This window comes from Alternaria burnsii, assembly GCF_013036055.1.
Source record: "Alternaria burnsii strain CBS107.38 chromosome Unknown 752, whole genome shotgun sequence".
In the NCBI taxonomy this organism is placed as follows: domain Eukaryota; kingdom Fungi; phylum Ascomycota; class Dothideomycetes; order Pleosporales; family Pleosporaceae; genus Alternaria; species Alternaria burnsii.
This window is the reverse complement of record NW_024066114.1, coordinates 857,120-873,596: the sequence shown is the minus strand read 5'-3', so window position 1 is coordinate 873,596 and position 16,477 is coordinate 857,120. Positions and strand designations below refer to the sequence as shown.

The window sequence follows — 16,477 nt, the reverse complement described above, 5'->3', positions numbered from 1 at the left end:
TGCATCAAATTGATGCGATAGACGACGTCGACATCACGACGAGTTTGGGTTCGTTGGGCGAATCGAAACCTTGCACGATACTAGCATCGCCTGGCGGTGAATGCCATGATGGATCCGAGCCGAAAAGTTCACCTTCGTACTCTGTTGAGGTGCTCAAGGTGTCCGATTTGTTCGCGCCGTCAGTGTGAATCGCGATCCTTCGATCTTTGGCATGACAGCGAGTGCTGCGAAAAAGAGACGAGATGCGTACGCACAGGTGTTTGCTAGATAAGATCGGAGAGACGGAGGCCGAATTGCCGAGCGGGTTCGCGATTCCCGTCGCTTTGGCCCACAACACGAACAGTAGCCACCTAGGTAGGTATTCCTGAGATGCGACTCATCCATTCAACCTTCTGATTTGTCGTTGATCTCGCAATTCTGACCTCGCTACAGCTGTGGGTTCGTGATCAATCCAGAGAAGTCTCTGAATCTGATAACGGTGAAAAGCAGGCGCGTTCATTGGATCCCCGACAGAACCCTCTGGACACTCTGTCTCAATGCGACTGAGTACGAGAGGGCAGAAGTGAAGGGAATTAGACTCCGCATGATGTAGCACGGTTGCCAGGAACAGACACAGATATAGATGGCGGCGCAAGGTTTGCGCTATTGCCAGGAGGCATACCAGGAAACGTTCGTCGACCGAAGACCGAGTAACCGGGACGACAAGGCACCAAGCACTGCAGAATATCGGACCTCACCATAATAACAACAGAATCCTTCCATTATCGAATGGGACCTCGTCTGGGCTTTTTGTGGCTTAGTGAACTCACCGTATCTTCTGGGATGGCCTTAAAGTTCCTCCATAGGCCACGTCAAGATGTAAGCATGGCGCAAGGCGTATGCTTCTGAAGTCCCAGAACACAGCGAATAGCCTGTAGACTCTACTGAAACTGGCGCATCGCTTGCCTTGTGCTGTGCTGTACTTGGTGTCGCTTTGCGCGGTTATGTTATCACACAACACCACGTCCAACACTCGATCCGCATACACTCTCAATCAACCCATGCAAATGGGGTGTGATTCGGAAGTAAGTAATAGCATCCGGTGAAGTGTTTTCCATTGTCGACAACTGCTCAGCCCACGTTCATGACGCACCCAATCATACCCACATTCGGGCGCCTTGGCTACCGAAGCGATGCCGCTAGACCAAACCAGGTCCAACTCGCGAAAGATGGATGACGGTAAGGTGGCTTGTAGCAGAAGGCATCCTGCATAGATTTCGCATCCTTGGCTGTTATAGGACTAGCAAACGTTACCGCTGGATAACGCGTATCCCACACTGCCTCAGGCTGGGGCTATACATGCGCCGCCATGTTCGGATTTGGTGCATCGTGCGAAACACCATCTCAATTGTGAATCAGATTGTAAGTTATAAGGTATCGAGCCTCCGTCGTCAACAATTCCCCATCACACAACAACGCACCGCGCTCGGCCACTCACAGATATCCCTCTGCTTCAGTCGCCTTAGATCTTCTGCATCCCCACAGCAACGACCTCCCCACGTGGCAAACCCCTTTCACGATGACTGTCCCACCTTCTGCTCCTTGGTGGTGTACCGAAGTTGGCCCTGAATGTCCAGTAGAAGGTACACTCTATGGCTATTATCCTAGTCTCGGCGCCAACGCCTTCTTCACGGCCTTTTTCGCCCTCTGCCTCATCATCCAGCTTGGGCTAGGCATCAGATACAAGACATGGACCTACATGGTGAGCCAATTCTCTAATTAGCAAGACGCATCTAATATCCTGTAGATCGCTCTCAGCCTGGGCTGCTTGGGCGAGGTAGTCGGCTACGCTGGTCGCCTTATCATGTACAACAACCCCTTCGACGACACGGGTTTTCAGATGCAGATTTGCTGCTTGATTATCTCGCCGGCCTTCATCTCCGCCGGAATATACCTTACACTCAAACACATCGTCATCAACTTCGGAGAGTCGTGGTCGCGTCTGCCGCCAGTCTGGTACACCCGCATCTTCATTACAGGTGATATCCTGTCGCTTGTTCTCCAAGGTGCCGGTGGTGGTATTGCTGCAACGGCAGATCCGGGATCCGACTTGCTAGACATCGGAACGAACCTCATGGTCGCAGGTGTCGTCTTCCAGGTTGTCATTCTGTCTTGCTTTGGCATCCTTCTCGCCGAGTATGCCATCCGTACCTACAACCGCCGCAACCAACTGTCCGCCGAAGCAATGACACTCTTCCACAAAACATCATTCCGTTGCTTCATCTTTGCCATCATCGCTGCCTTCTTGGGCATCTACGTTCGATGTGTCTACCGTATCCCAGAGCTTACCGGTGGCTGGAGGAGCGAACTCATGCGCGAAGAGACGGAATTCATCATCCTGGAGGGTGCCATGATCGTGTTGAGTGTACTGGTACTTACAGTGTTCCATCCCGGCTACTGCTTCCCAGCACTGGGTAATACAATCGGCAAGAACAGGGCTGCTCGGGGTAAGAGTATGGACACATCTGTTTCAGACGTTGAGATGGTATCGAATCGCGCCTAAGTGTGTGGAGGGATGATGTTACGGGCTCTCAATACCGCGGAACTTACTGCTTTTGCTTACTTGTCTTGGTACACCAGTGGCGGAAGTGTACCACACGAGATAAAGCAAACGTGATCCCCTTTGTTATAGCGAGGAGTTTAGGAGTTCTTCAGATCCATCTGCAATTCGATACGAACGTACCCTACCTTATAAATCTTGTTACCGTGTACCCACCTGTCTAGACCGCTGTTTTGTCAAACAAAAGTTCGTAACGAAGTCATCTCCCTGCATCCATAACACGACCTCCGCGGAGCCTCATTTAGCAGCTATCCTCTCAGCCTACAAAGGGTCGAAGGGTTTCTGGATCTCGTATGGAGCCGGAGCGGGCGCTCTGATTAGCTTGGCGTGTGAAATCCGAGGCCGAGACTTCGGCGCAGGGTCTACCGAGGTGGATCCAACTGCATCGGCGAATTGGCATGTTTAGCGAAGTTCTAGTGGCTGACATAGTTACACGATACAACCAGCTTGAAGCCCGGTCAGAAGAACTTATCATGCCAGTCACGTGTTGAAACGTTAAGGTTTAGTGACAATCTCTTCTTGGAACATGGATTTGGAGCAGAAAAGTGTGTTAGTCAGATATTACTAGACTAATGCATATCATTTGCCGTGACCGAATGTGCCAATCTTATACTCGATGAATGAGGCGGTTCGGGCCCAGATGCCGACCTCGACTGAGATGTAGTACGAAAACGCACCAACATCGTAGCCCTATGTGTACATGTTCATGTTGATGGTTATGCGATCTCTGTGCGATGTCACCACAATCAACACCTGCCGATCGCGCACTGCTTTTCGATGCGTGCAACAGCAGCATTCTCAGTCATTAAACTGACAAGTGAGGTGGTCTAGGCTTTAAATTTGCCATCGTGGCACCCTCAAGTAATCCCGGAGCGCACACAGTGACGTCAATCGCGCATGGCTTATTTGAACCTCGTCCGCCAACTCTTCCAGGTCGCAATGCGTTTTTGCCTTTTTTTCTCCAATGGTCGGATTGTCATACAGAGATGAGGGATAGCCCACGGGGCAAGCTCGACAGCGACGACGCTTTACGGATTCAACTGCCGTACTTGCTGGCATATGCATATTGTTCCTGCTAAGTTCAAGAGAAGGTTGTTTGATAGATGCTGTGGATGGCACGACGTCACACTCCGATGCGAGATATTTCTCGGTTGCAAGGGGACTAGAGTCAGCACGACACGCACAGCCACCTCCACTCCACCACACCTGTCGCTGTATGCCGTCCAATCATTCCCTGTCGTCTCGCACACCAGGAACTGCCGTTAGAGGCTCTTCTAGCCGTTTGGCGAGCCTGGAACCCGTTGAACGATGGCGCGCAGTACATCTGGACCCGGATCGCCGCCGTACATGTGCCGCCGAGGCTAGCAACCCTCTTCCGTCTGGAACGCAGTCGCGGTTTCCACGCTGCTACACTTTTCTCCTTCGCCTCTTTCCTATAGTAACAGTTTTCTACGTCTTTTTCTGGACCGATCTCTACAGCACGTGAGATGGTGCGTCATGGCATCTTATTGGTCAGGGGAGCATTCCCGAGAGAAGCTTCTTGTCGGCCATTTGTACCGAGCTTTCGATCAAATTCGATCTCGGTCGCAAATGCGATCTGTTCAGATATTCCAAGGCATAAATCCCGTGGCGTACCGACGAGTTTTCTCATTACGACAGAAAGTGGCAAACCGCTGTGGATGGTGACAGACAGGAAGCGCAACTCCAGAGCGTGAGCCACGCCCAACAACACGGCCTGCAGACCGCGCTCACGCATCCGTCGCCTAGGCTCCGCCGGCTCCACAAGCGACTTTGGGATCTCTGTGAGCTTGGCCATCTCGCCCACTACCTCGACATTGACGGCATGGATCCCTCGGAGCGATGGCAAAGTATCGCACCAGCCTCAGACGAGCCTGGCCAGCGACGCCCAACATCAGACAGGCGGAAGAAACGACAGGCCGTTGCTGTGGCGTGCGTGCAGTGTCGAAATGGGAAGGCCAAGGTACGTGAGACCAAGTTACACGCAATAACCAAGCCCTGGAGCATCTGAAGGTCTTTCGCATAGCTACCAAGCATGCTACCATGCCCACCAGTTCTGCGAAGTATCGAAGGATACTTTCAAGTATCCAAGACCCATGTATTCCTGATTGGCGCTCTTCTATAGGTACTCACAGCATGTGATACTACCTATAGGTAGGCTTTTTGCCCATATTTCGTTGCCCCCTCGAACTCTACTGATCGCCTGTGTGTAGTGTGACGGCACAAGACCCCAATGCAATCGATGCAAGGAGAACAAGCTATCATGTCAATACGACGTTGCCGAAGGCGTCTCGAGAGCTGAGCGCATGAAGATTATGAAGAGAGACAGTTTGACTGGCGAGCTGGAAGATCTGAAGCGCATAGTCACCTCACTGCGCTCGGGCACTGACGACCAAGCCGCCGCTATTCTCGCTCGTTTGAGGCTCGGTGAAGCACCCGAAGACGTTGCGAAGACCCTCCCGATGACAGCATCCCCAGCGACATCCGGCCATCCCCCCAGGTATGCATCACTCGATCACAGCATCCTCTGGCTACAGCACATTGATAACCCGGGTTCAGTTTACTGGGCCAGGAGTCTACGGACACCTCTGGAAGCGGTATGAGTCACGAATCCGTGTTTGATATGAGTAAAAGTGCCTCAAAGTTTCGACAGGGCTCTTCTATATCTTTGGCATCACCTACAAGCCAGAACGCGGGCTGGTCACCTTCTGCAAGTATTTCGTCATCCTCGTTTGCACCATCGGGCAAAGGGAAGCAACCAGCTACTGGAGATGCAGCGAAGGAACAAAGCTTCCTAGTTCCATTGTTCAATCGCGATGACTATCTTCTAGCGCGGGACGAAGCCGAAGAAGATGGTGAAGATGAAGATAATCTCCAGGATAGTCGGATCGACCCACGGCTTTTACAGCATGCGTCAAGCCTCGATACCATGCGGAACACAGCGCCGTCATCCACAAGACCGTCTCGAAGTCGAAGACCTTCGCCACACAGACGGAACACGATTCGATCGATATACCCTACACATCTCGCTGGTCGCCAACCCATGGTAAACACTGTCAGAATACACCCAAACCTCAACCTCCGCAATATGTTTGGCAATATGCCCTTCTCCAGTAGTATCCGAAGCAACCACTACCCAGGCGACATCCAAGACACTCAGATTAGTAACTTGTTTCTACCGACGTGGGCTATGTTGCCCATCAATACAATGCCGGACCCTGGGTCATTGAAACGCGCAGTACCCACTATACTACAACAAGCTACAAGTTTAATCAGCATGGGGGTATCAATAGAGCAGATTATCGAGATACACCCGAACATCGCAGCCCTATGGGACAAGGAAGTGTACACCCACTCGGGAATACTTTCCAAATGGGCGGTTGGTATGACACATGGCGTTTACATGAAAGGTATGTGTGATACAAAACATCACGCTAGTTCATTCTCTTACTAACAATCCATAGGTAACACCTTCTCATGCTTCGGCTCCATGTACCTCTTCTGGTGTCTCATGCGCTGGATGATATCACCCTCCCCCGAAACCTACAACGCCATCCCCGAATGGTTTCGCCCTACACCCAACCAACTTTTTATGCCACACATCAATATTGTCGACTTCATCGTCTGGCCCGCGTTCCGAGAGCTCATTGTTCAGATACCTGCTATGCAAGAGCGCATGGAGTGGATGATGGACTTGAGCCTAAATCTCCAATGTGACTGGTCTTTTACCGTGGGCGAAGCGCTCTGTACAAGTGAAGAGACGGGGCAGGTAGACTTATGCGATGCGGCAAGGAAAGCCGCAAGGGATTTAGGGAATTGGAGTGTGGGCCCCAGTTTTAGGGGATATGTTAGTAACGCCGATTCGTACGTCAGGATCAGGACGGAGTAATAATGAATAAACATGCGATACGGCCGATACGCACGAAGCGAAGACGTGGCTAAAACACGCCGCGAGGCTGCTATCTCAGCCCCGCGGAGCAGCCATCTCAGCCCCGCGGAGGTGTGGACCATAGCAGTTCCTTGGCGCTGCCACGGACGAATGATGGGAGGTCACTTGTCTTTGTTGTTGTTACTAGCGAAGCATATTACACGGAGTTGCATTTCGCGCGAAAATTCTGTCGAGCGAGTGATGAGCATCTTGGGCTACCAGCCTGATAACGATCTATAAAGTATATCAGATAAAAATTACATTCAAGGATCAGGGATATCTACTCTACTCCATGTCTTGGGCTATTCTTCAATTCAATTGACTGTCGTGGCTTGTACTGTCAGTGTTCGATTTGCGTAATGTGGGTAGAAGGATGGTGAATGATGCAGTCATGCTGACATTGGTTCATGCGCCGGGTTCGGCGGATCGATCCGAAGATGATTCGCGAAATTGACGTGTTCAATAGCCCTACTCGTTGTTGAAGTGTCGGTATTCCTTAAAGACGACGAGTGTACGCATCACGATGTAGATATACGAAAATATGTCAGAGTAATGTGTCATCATCAGTGCAACGGTGAGCTTCTTGATAAACCGAGCCAATTTGCAAAGACCACTCCACGTCCCATTGTATAACCAAGGTTTCAAAAGAATGTGATACGCTAGTCATACAAGATTCGTAGCTGTCGTTTGCGCGTAGTGCGTCATGAAACGTAGCTATCATAACGAATTTTGGGATGTAGCGACTAGAAGTAAGTGTCGTGAACGCAACAAAGCAAGCATCTTCCCCAGGTACTTAATACTCCCACCACCGCCCATTAGTCCCCATCATCACGCTGAAAAACTTCGCATCATTACCACTGGCCTCTAACCATCATACTCATCGTATCAACTGTTTGAAGAATTTCTGGTATGCCACAGGCGGCAAAATCCTGTCAACAATTCTCCAGCATCTCTTATACAAGCCTAGCACTGTAGTCGTACCATGGCCATCGTATCATTAGCTTGACAACAATACGTTAGGATCTCAAATGATCCAAGGTATGACTCCGTCCCTGTGGTACCTGGTGCGGGTCTCCGTGTCCAGCAGCATCTCTTTGATAGCGTTGATCTGCTGCATATCTATCGTTGCGTACTCCTTCTCCTGGGGAGCGGCCTTATCCGGGTGGCTTGTGGCGGCTGCCTTGTGATAGGCGAGGTTGATACTGACCGAGCTGACTCTCCAAGTTTTTAGACCGAGCATCTCGTAGGCGAGCATATTCACCGGGGGAAGGAGGTTCGCTGACGAAGAAGCACGGGCGCGGCGAGGACGAAGGGCGCGTGTGGACAGCGGAGGTGGTGGACCAGAAGGAATTGTCGGCGTAGGAAGAGGTCCAAGCGGTGTCGCGGGAGGAGTTCTGATGTAGGAATCGTGGTTCTCAACGTTCTCCCAGTAGGGGTCGGCGGCCGAGAAGGGGAATGGGGTGTCAGGAAGACGAGGAGACGGCGCTGGCGTGGAAGCAGTAGAGAAAGTCATGTCGCTCAAAGGAGTGCGCGGAATACCCGTCCTAGACTTTTTCGGGGTGGAGATAGGCCTTAAGGTGTCGTTGGCGGTATCTGTGTCAACGAAGATGCTGAAATCTGGCTTGCGCTTCTTGCTCGGCTCCTTGACCACAGGCGACGGAAGAACAGTGGGCCGAATCATCAAGGGCCGCGGAATGGCAGAAAGTTGAGAACGAGTATGAGAACTTGTGGTCGCGAGGTTGCCGTCGTTGTCGACGCCTCCGTCTCCAATGAAGGGAAGCGGTGTTGCAACCGCGATCGCGAAGAAATACTTGTCGAAAGAGTCCGCCATCTTGACAAGCTCACTGTAGAGCTATAAACCCCATACGCCTCCAACAAAGCAAAGCAAAAACAGAAAAGAGAAGGATTGTACTAACCTGGGAAACACAGAACAGAACAGATAGGCGAATCGACCCACTACACAAGCGAGAAGATGGCCGAAGAAAGAGTGGATAATCGTGGAAACAGCGACCTTATAAAGAGTGATGAGAAGCTGAATCTGTTATTCGAAACTGAAAGAGAGTTGCAAAATGATGATAAAATGGAGGGTGACTGCAGCGAAGGTTCAGAATATCCAGGTGAGCACTTAGACACGTGAACCGAGCTTTCGTGGTGAAGCCGAGAAGACGTGCAGAGAACCACAGAACACGAAAAAACGCGTAAAAACGCGCGTAGCAATGTCTGAATCCGTTTGCGTGCTCACAAAAAAGAGCTCGGCGCGTCAGCAGCAGTCATTTATGACGTCCTGGCACTGAGGATGGACCGTAGTGCTGTTGCAACCAAGAAGGCTTTGAGGCGCCTGCCGAATTTAATGGCTAGAGTCAAGATCTGGAATGGACAGAGAGAATGATCTTTTGCGCGATACAACACTCTTCTACGTATATTGTGGTAGTCTCTCTGGATATGCTCCTCGCCTGAAAGCAATCCGGTCGATAGACGTTCTGCAGTCAGTATCCCTTGTTCTCAATGAGAAGCTTAAGACAATTGCAAACCGCAACTTGGTCTGTAGTCCTTTACTCCGGGTGAGATTATGGTATCGTCTGCATTACGGTCGTTGTAAGTGGCTCGTCATTCATAGCTTCGCAGACTAGAGAATGGCTACTAAACTGTAGCACCGTGAGCACTCCACGCGCAAGGCAGTTTTGTGCAACATAATTGCTCGTCTTCTCAGCAGTCAGGTCGATAGTCTGAGGTGATTCAGGTAGATCGTCGAATGATACAATGTACTGGACATGTAGTATCCGACAGGGTAATGTAGACTTGGCAGATATAAAGAACAATAAAACGTTACAGTCTTTGCCTGAATTTTGTCTGTCCTACCCCACCATACATAATCTGATGTGGTCAGCAGAACTTAGCTTACCACTGATAGTCCTCTTCGCTAGACAGACGCCTACACTCGTATGGTAGAGTCGATGTTTGATAAACGCAGCTTGCTCATTCTGTATAGGGAACGTTTGAATATCAAGGTAGGGTGGTAGCCAAACGTTGCGTGCGCATCGTAGTGTTATGGGTTGTAAGAAGGCATACTGTCTTGTGGGGTAAAGTAAAATTGAGAAGAGATCTTGAAGTCCACACCTTGTATTTGAAGAGAATCAATTGAGGCAAAAGGAGTCCTTCGAAGAGGTGCGGTGACAATTTCTACATGCGCGGTGTTGAGGAAGGAAGATGTTGTTAATGTGAGGTCAGACGAAAGCATCGGCCCATCGGCACGTCGGCTCCGATGGCAGTCGCATTGAAGTATCACTACACCATGATATGACGACATCACAGACCTCTGCAATTGCATATCGCTACCTACGATCATTCACAATTTGAGTCTGATGTTACCCCATCCTCTGCTAATGCCAGGTATTGATGTTGTCACATGCAGCAAGCTGGCACGGCGCGGGTGCTGATGCGGGGAAGAAGCTACCGCCCAAATGACGAGCCGCAGCGTTCGAGTAAGCGTCAATGAAGCGCTACATTGCCCACAAGCACTGTTCCGTTTTATCGATTGTGCATCATACAATTCTGTTTATTCGTCAAGGACCACCAAGCAAGCATGAGTCTTGGCCCTGCCCCAACGCGTCTACGCCAGATTGCCCTTGTCGCGAAGGACATTGAACGCGCGAAGCAACTGATTGTAGGGTGATAACTCAAAAGCGCATATTTCTAGAACTGATGGGGATATTAGACGCACGTCCTAGGAACAGAAGTCGTCTTTGAAGATCCGGCTGTCGGGCAATGGGGTCTGAAGAACTTCTTGGGTGTGTACACACTCTTTTCCCGGCCTCAGCGACTGACACCTGCAGTACCAATCGGCGGCGACTTTATCGAGGTGGTCTCGCCCTTTAAGGAGGGGACGACCGCTGGACGATTGCTCGAGAGGCGTGGTGAAGGAGGATACATGATAATTATGCAGACCGAAGACGCGAAGAAGCGGCGCGAACACATCGAGGCGAAGGGACTGTCCAGAGTTATCTTTGAGCATGATCTCGGAGACTCTGTGTGCATTCAGTACCATCCGAGGGGTATCAAGGGTAAGTTCGACACTGGTTGCATACTATTTGTGGGCCCAGCTCTATTGCTAACGGGCTACTAGGCGGCATCATGCCTGAACTTGATTCCCATGTACCCGATCCGAAAAATCCCACACCAATTCAGTCTCGCTTCTCTCCATGGCACGCCTGCGGATCAGACGTCGAGCGTTATACGACTAGCATGAAAAGGACTCAGCACCTTACGCTAGAAGGCTGTGTACTTCGCCTGCAGCCCGGCGACCTTGGTCACGAAGCGGCCGCGCGAGAGTGGGAAGGAATATTCGGCGTCGCACGGATCCGTGACCTACTCGCTTTCACAAACGCAAGACTGGGATTCATCCCAGGGAAAAAAGGGCAATCAGAGGGCCTTGTGTCGATCACGATCGGTGTAAAGGGCAAATCCGAATACGACGCCATCTTGAAAAGAGCTCGTGATGCAGGCCTCTGGAATGACGGGGGGATCGACATGTGTGGTGTAAGATGGCATCTTGCTCTGACAGGCCACGGCGCGTCTCAGGGGAAGCTGTAGCTGCATGCATCATACGAATCACCACTAGAACCTATTTTGTGCTGCTTACTGTACGCTCCAGCATGCGATACGCTTTGATATGGCGCCACGCGTGCCACGTAGGTCGGGGCGTGCAGGCCAAGATCTCATCGAAACAATCTTGAGATACCAGTAAGCGCCCTCCTCGAATTTGGTAGCCCCGCCGACGTCATCCACCAGGTTGGTTGAATTACCGGCCCTTTGCCACCATGTTCACCAAGGACATGTCTCGAATTCTGCGCATTGTTTCAAACTTCAAAAAACTACCATGGACGCCAAAGTCAGAAACGCCAAAGTTAGCCGACTTTAAAATTCAGCGATTGATAGATATTATGCGACCCACTGCAGCAGAGAAAAATTGGTAAGAAAACCCAGCCTTGGGTCGAAAGAGCGTAACATTACAACAAACAGTTGCTTCGGTTTCGAGAAATTCGCCACAGTCCTCCGCTGCGCCCAGCTGTCAGTCTCTATCACAGTTGCCTTTTTGCGACCTGTGCGCTAAAGAACACCCCGCCATGACACTACTCACCTCGCGCTCTCGGGGAAAACGCATCGTGGGCCCTCTCAACACTTTTTCCTGGCCTTGATTTGTTCCGCACCGACGTTGCGAAATGAGCGCTGCAGCGCAGCATACTTCGATGCCTCAGGGTGGATGCCTTGTGCACCGCCTCGACACTGGGGTGTACTAGTCTGCGTGGCTTACGCTTTTAGTGCGGCCTTTTCATACGGCAATGTCGTGTGACGCCCTGGTTACAATTTTTACAATTGTCGAACTTTTTAGCTTTCTTGCACAGTTGCGCGCTCATCCCGTCTCTCTCTGCACGACCTATGAGCACTCGGCGTTGGATTGGCCGATTGGTATGCCTCAAGTTGCAAGGCTATCCTGGTCATTGTCGAAGCTCCCATAGAGCTACTAGCAATCCTACGCTAGTCTGGCCCTACGACGTTCCCTTTCATCCCATCGGTCCCCGCACGGAGCATATGCTAGCCCTTCCGAGACGAACATACACGCATGGAGGACGAAGAGGAACTATTACACGATTTACAGGAGGCGTATCATCATGGCTACTGCTATTGGGTGTGTCTGCTCCTGTAGCTTCGCAACACCTCTCCGCACATAAATCCTACCACCCCAACTTTACCTGTCACGGTCCATCCAGCTACCGACGAGCTGCCTCGACGAACTCTCTCCGCAGTGAGACGCGACATACTTCCCTACCACAGACATCGCCTGACTCCTTGAGCTATAGCGATATAATTCTTCCCAGCTTCTAGACGACCATATGCGAGGCGGCATATCCATCATGTCGACATCGACGTACCCCAAATATGATCTGCAGCCCGTTAGCGCGGAGCACTTCTCTGTGGCCTTCCGGCCTGCGCCTTGGTCGCAAGTTAACACTCGTGTAAGTCATCGTAGATCTCATTACACGTTCCGTACTTACAGTTCATTCAGCTCGAACACGATGAGTTTGTAGAGTATCAAGCCGAAGAACTGTCCCCGGAGAGACATGCACATGTAGCATATAGCAACGATATTCCATTGCGACCCAAGGAAAGCACCGATGGCCCCTTGCTACTACGCAATATGCAACCAGATCCTTACACTTCTTTGCCGCGCGCGCCGCCAGTTCTGTCGCCTGTGCCGACATCCTTAGGCGCTGATGTTGTCCGATGCACACAATGCCACGTTGCCTTCACTGGTGCATATGCAAAAGGCAATCTCGGGCGACATCTCCGGCACAAGCATACCTTGGTCAAAGAAGTTATATACAAGTGTACGGTTTCTAGATGCGACAAGACATTCGCTCGCAAAGACGCCAAGTTGAAACACGCACGCAAGCACCACCCTGGACTACACTCCGATCCCATCAAGAGAAAGCAAGGCAATGGACCTGTGGTTGTAGGCTCACCACGCAAAGTTAGCGGAGGGTCAACTCCTCGTCGTCGATTAGATAAGAGATCCCCTCGGATCAACCACGGCTCGGAATTGCAAATCGCTGCGCCACAAGCGCGCAAGGCTTATGCTACGAAGTCTATACATTCTAGGGGCCAAGGTCTCCAGCGGATTGGTCATACCTACCAGACAGTAATAGCAACAATGTCAGCCGATTGTATTGAGCCTCTGCCCTCCCATTTTACCGACTACAATGGTTTACCAGCTGCTTCTACCAAATGGGAAACCTATTCTTCTCTTCAACATCTGCAACCTCCTTCTACCGAACACAAACAAGGACGAACATCTGCGCCCGCAACTTTTACCGGCTATCATAGCTCAACGGGTATGAGTACTCAGTTAAGCAATCAGAGCTTCGACACTTCGCCTTCACCATACTCCAATCCAATACCTACTGGGTCGAGTACAATACACGATATGGAAGAGCCCATCATCCATAGTCCTTTGACATCATCGCCTTGCTCCCATCGTTCCATAGCTCTAGAGTATGAAGCCTCACCCTACTCGACACCTCACGGTACCCTGCTCAGCCAAGAGTCGTTGCCAGAAGACTATTTTCAGGCCGTACCTAGAAGCGATGCAAGCATTGATCTTTCATATATTGATCCAGTCCTTTTCCAGCAGCCGCTCGAATGGACCCACTTGCTGGATGAGGATTTAGGGTAACGTGGCTGGAGCGGCAGCTGGTTTGCGTGTTGTACAGCGATAGCCTCGGATCATCACGTGTCATATACTTCGATTGGTCTTTGCACATATTGACGTTTAGATACCCCATCTGTAATATACTCTTGCGAGTGATTTGCCAATCATTTGCTACTTATTGATTGATTCTATTGCTTGTCAGTCCCATGGAGTGTCCCACGTCCAACTTCTGCGCTTAACTCCAGTTTCGCATCACTCTCCTTGCACTCTGCCACCGCCTTGTGCGTACCTTTTGTCGCGTCTAGCTAGTGCTCGAGTACTGTTTGCCAACTGCCAAAGAAGGAACACCAGCCAAGCGAGCACGACGAATCAGACCATACACACGACATCAATTGTAACCCCCTTCGAAGTCTTGATGACTAGGCAAAGAAGAATCGTTGGCTTGCCTGTTCACCTCTTCAACGTCGTACGTCGTGGTACTATATACCCTGCATGCGTCTGGAATGACCAAAATCTCGGTGCAGAGAGCTCTCCTGTCTGGCTCGGCCTACTCCGAGTCGCCTCCAAACCTGCTCATTATGTTCTAGGCTTGACCATAAGTGGTTTAGCAGTCCTCATGTAAATATGCTTCTCACCACCCTGAGAATAATCTGACATGGCCTAAGAGATTGAGCTGCTGGGTAATCACTAGTATGATGGTATTGAGGTTTGAACGTTCCACTCGGCTGTTGAGTGTCCTTAGCTGGGGGCATACCGAGACGTAATCAGGTGCAGTCGTAGCTTTCCACAGGCACAGGTGTACATGGTTGTGCTTATCGCTAGTGGACACTGAATGGTCGCGGCTGAGGGTAATATTCGTCAGTCTATTCGCTAGACGGGTGCCAGTAGTAGTAGTAGTAGTGTGCTGGTGCAGAATGTGATTAGTCAGCTCGGAGGAGTATATCCTTTGAGTTGAACACGCATCTGCATAAGGTATCGTCCTTATCATGAACACGATCATGAAAACACCAACACACTTCATGCAATCTTTACTTTTCTGACCTCAACTTGTATACTAGCAGCCACCCCAAGGCACCACTACACTCATTTAGCTTTTGAATACCACTGTACAACACCTGTACTTCCTTCTCCTCCTCGGCTGCGCAGCAGAGATGCTTCTTCATCCTCGTGATAGTGTCTTCATACACTCCAACACCCGTACAGCAGTAGTAGTAGTAGTAGTAGTAGTAGTAGTAGTAGTAGTAGTAGTAGTAGTAGTAGTAGTAGTAGTAGTAGTAGTAGTAGTAGTAGTAGTAGTAGTAGTAGTAGTACGCCTTATGACATTAGCAATCTGCTTCTATCACTTGAGCCAGCAGCACATTTGAGTATTTGTGATGCAGCTGCCAAATAAGCTGTTCAGCGCTAATATTGACGATTGATTAGTCGTTCAGGACATAGTCTTCGCTAAACTTGACAATGTAGCCTCAGAAGCGGCAGGCTTCGCCTTCTCACGTACGAGAAACACACTACTTGCGGTACCGCCAATACCACTGTCTGGGCAGCCTTGATGAACAGGAGCAATATGTGTGTAGGCACAAAAAGCCATTCTGATAGCTTGTCCAAGCTTGATTCAGGCAGGCCTTGAAACCGCAGATATTGTTGAAAACGGCCATAGAAGAATTGCTGGGGTTGTCGTGTTTTGTGTGATGAGTGTAATCCGTACTCAGACTTGATCTTGAAGTTGGCATTGCTGACCTCAGCATTCTTCTAATCCTGGCGCTCCCAAGGTATAGCTCATCCAAAGTGGGAAGCATTGCACGAGATACACTTTCCCTGCTAGCAAAGGCTAGATATAGCAGGTTGCTATCCCTTCATTAGCCAGCTAATATACTTCTTCTAGCCTCTCGGTAGAGTGGCAATGTGCTAAAGGGCGCTCGATATACTTCTCATCCTCATCATTTGTGGATACAAGAGTTCGGTCAGATGAACTGGGTGTATAGTGCCTATAGTATGACAGTGAATGCTGGCCGAGCATTCTATGCAGACTCATCGGGGACACGAGGCATTTTTCAATGCCCGACTTCACCTCAAAGGAGATTCTTGGAGAATATGATCGCCCTCATGGGTACCGGGAGAGGTGTGAGTTGGCACCCGGGAACGTACGCTGCACACCTAGGCCGCAGAATATAACAATATAACAGCACATTAGGACAAAATACGGCCGACAGTGTGGTCATGTTGTGTAAACCCAGTTCAAACAATCGAGATATGATAGTCAAAGACTGAAGATACTGGGAAAGCCAAAATATCTACCATCAAGGCTACTGTGAGTGCCCGCAGCTTGATACGAGCATTTTGTTGAAAACGCAAGAGAGTCAATGAGAGCAAGACAGTATGAAGAAAAGATGAAAACCACAGGTTCCGATGAACTGTATAGATTATTGGCAGTGGCGCATATGTTGTGACAACAGGTCGTATCGCAACGCATGTGACCATGGTCATCCAGGGTTGGATCTGCCAAGTCTGCGACACACCGATACGACGACCATCGTATAACTATTAAGCTCTCTAGCCCGAACCAAATCGTTCATGTTTCCAAAGAAGCATCCCCTCCAGGCCAAATAGCGCCGTGTCAGAATCTACTAGCACCGGAGCCAAAGTTCCAGTCCCAGCCGGCCACATCCGAAGCGTGCTGATCGACAAGCGGCCGCGCACTTGCTAGACACCGTCTCGAAACCCAAGATAA

General features: G+C 50.3%; 6 protein-coding genes across 6 annotated transcripts; 4 read left to right on the top strand and 2 right to left on the bottom strand.

Moving 5' to 3' along the window:
* Positions 1-1,558: 1,558 nt before the first annotated feature.
* Positions 1,559-2,542, top strand: GT037_006386 (rta1-domain-containing protein; the record flags this gene model as incomplete). Its single annotated transcript, XM_038931433.1, has 2 exons — positions 1,559-1,741; positions 1,787-2,542. 2 exons carry the CDS (start codon positions 1,559-1,561, stop codon positions 2,540-2,542), a joined length of 939 nt encoding a protein of 312 aa, XP_038785930.1.
* A 1,900-nt stretch (positions 2,543-4,442) lies between these two features.
* Positions 4,443-6,506, top strand: GT037_006385 (uncharacterized protein; the record flags this gene model as incomplete). The annotated part of the gene is made up of 4 exons (XM_038931432.1): positions 4,443-4,580; positions 4,831-5,117; positions 5,177-6,027; positions 6,082-6,506. 4 exons carry the CDS (start codon positions 4,443-4,445, stop codon positions 6,504-6,506), a joined length of 1,701 nt encoding a protein of 566 aa, XP_038785929.1.
* Positions 6,507-7,569: 1,063 nt separating this feature from the next.
* Positions 7,570-8,376, bottom strand: GT037_006384 (uncharacterized protein; the record flags this gene model as incomplete). Its single annotated transcript, XM_038931431.1, has 1 exon — positions 7,570-8,376. One exon carries the CDS (start codon positions 8,374-8,376, stop codon positions 7,570-7,572), a length of 807 nt encoding a protein of 268 aa, XP_038785928.1.
* A 1,752-nt stretch (positions 8,377-10,128) lies between these two features.
* GT037_006383 (uncharacterized protein) lies at positions 10,129-11,135 on the top strand (the record flags this gene model as incomplete). The annotated part of the gene is made up of 4 exons (XM_038931430.1): positions 10,129-10,209; positions 10,261-10,333; positions 10,379-10,606; positions 10,669-11,135. The coding sequence occupies 4 exons, from the start codon at positions 10,129-10,131 to the stop codon at positions 11,133-11,135; spliced, it is 849 nt and encodes a 282-aa protein (XP_038785927.1).
* A 1,322-nt stretch (positions 11,136-12,457) lies between these two features.
* On the top strand, positions 12,458-13,776 carry GT037_006382 (uncharacterized protein; the record flags this gene model as incomplete). Its single annotated transcript, XM_038931429.1, has 2 exons — positions 12,458-12,559; positions 12,610-13,776. 2 exons carry the CDS (start codon positions 12,458-12,460, stop codon positions 13,774-13,776), a joined length of 1,269 nt encoding a protein of 422 aa, XP_038785926.1.
* Positions 13,777-14,780: 1,004 nt separating this feature from the next.
* Positions 14,781-15,337, bottom strand: GT037_006381 (uncharacterized protein; the record flags this gene model as incomplete). The annotated part of the gene is made up of 2 exons (XM_038931428.1): positions 14,781-15,065; positions 15,248-15,337. 2 exons carry the CDS (start codon positions 15,335-15,337, stop codon positions 14,781-14,783), a joined length of 375 nt encoding a protein of 124 aa, XP_038785925.1.
* Positions 15,338-16,477: the final 1,140 nt, after the last annotated feature.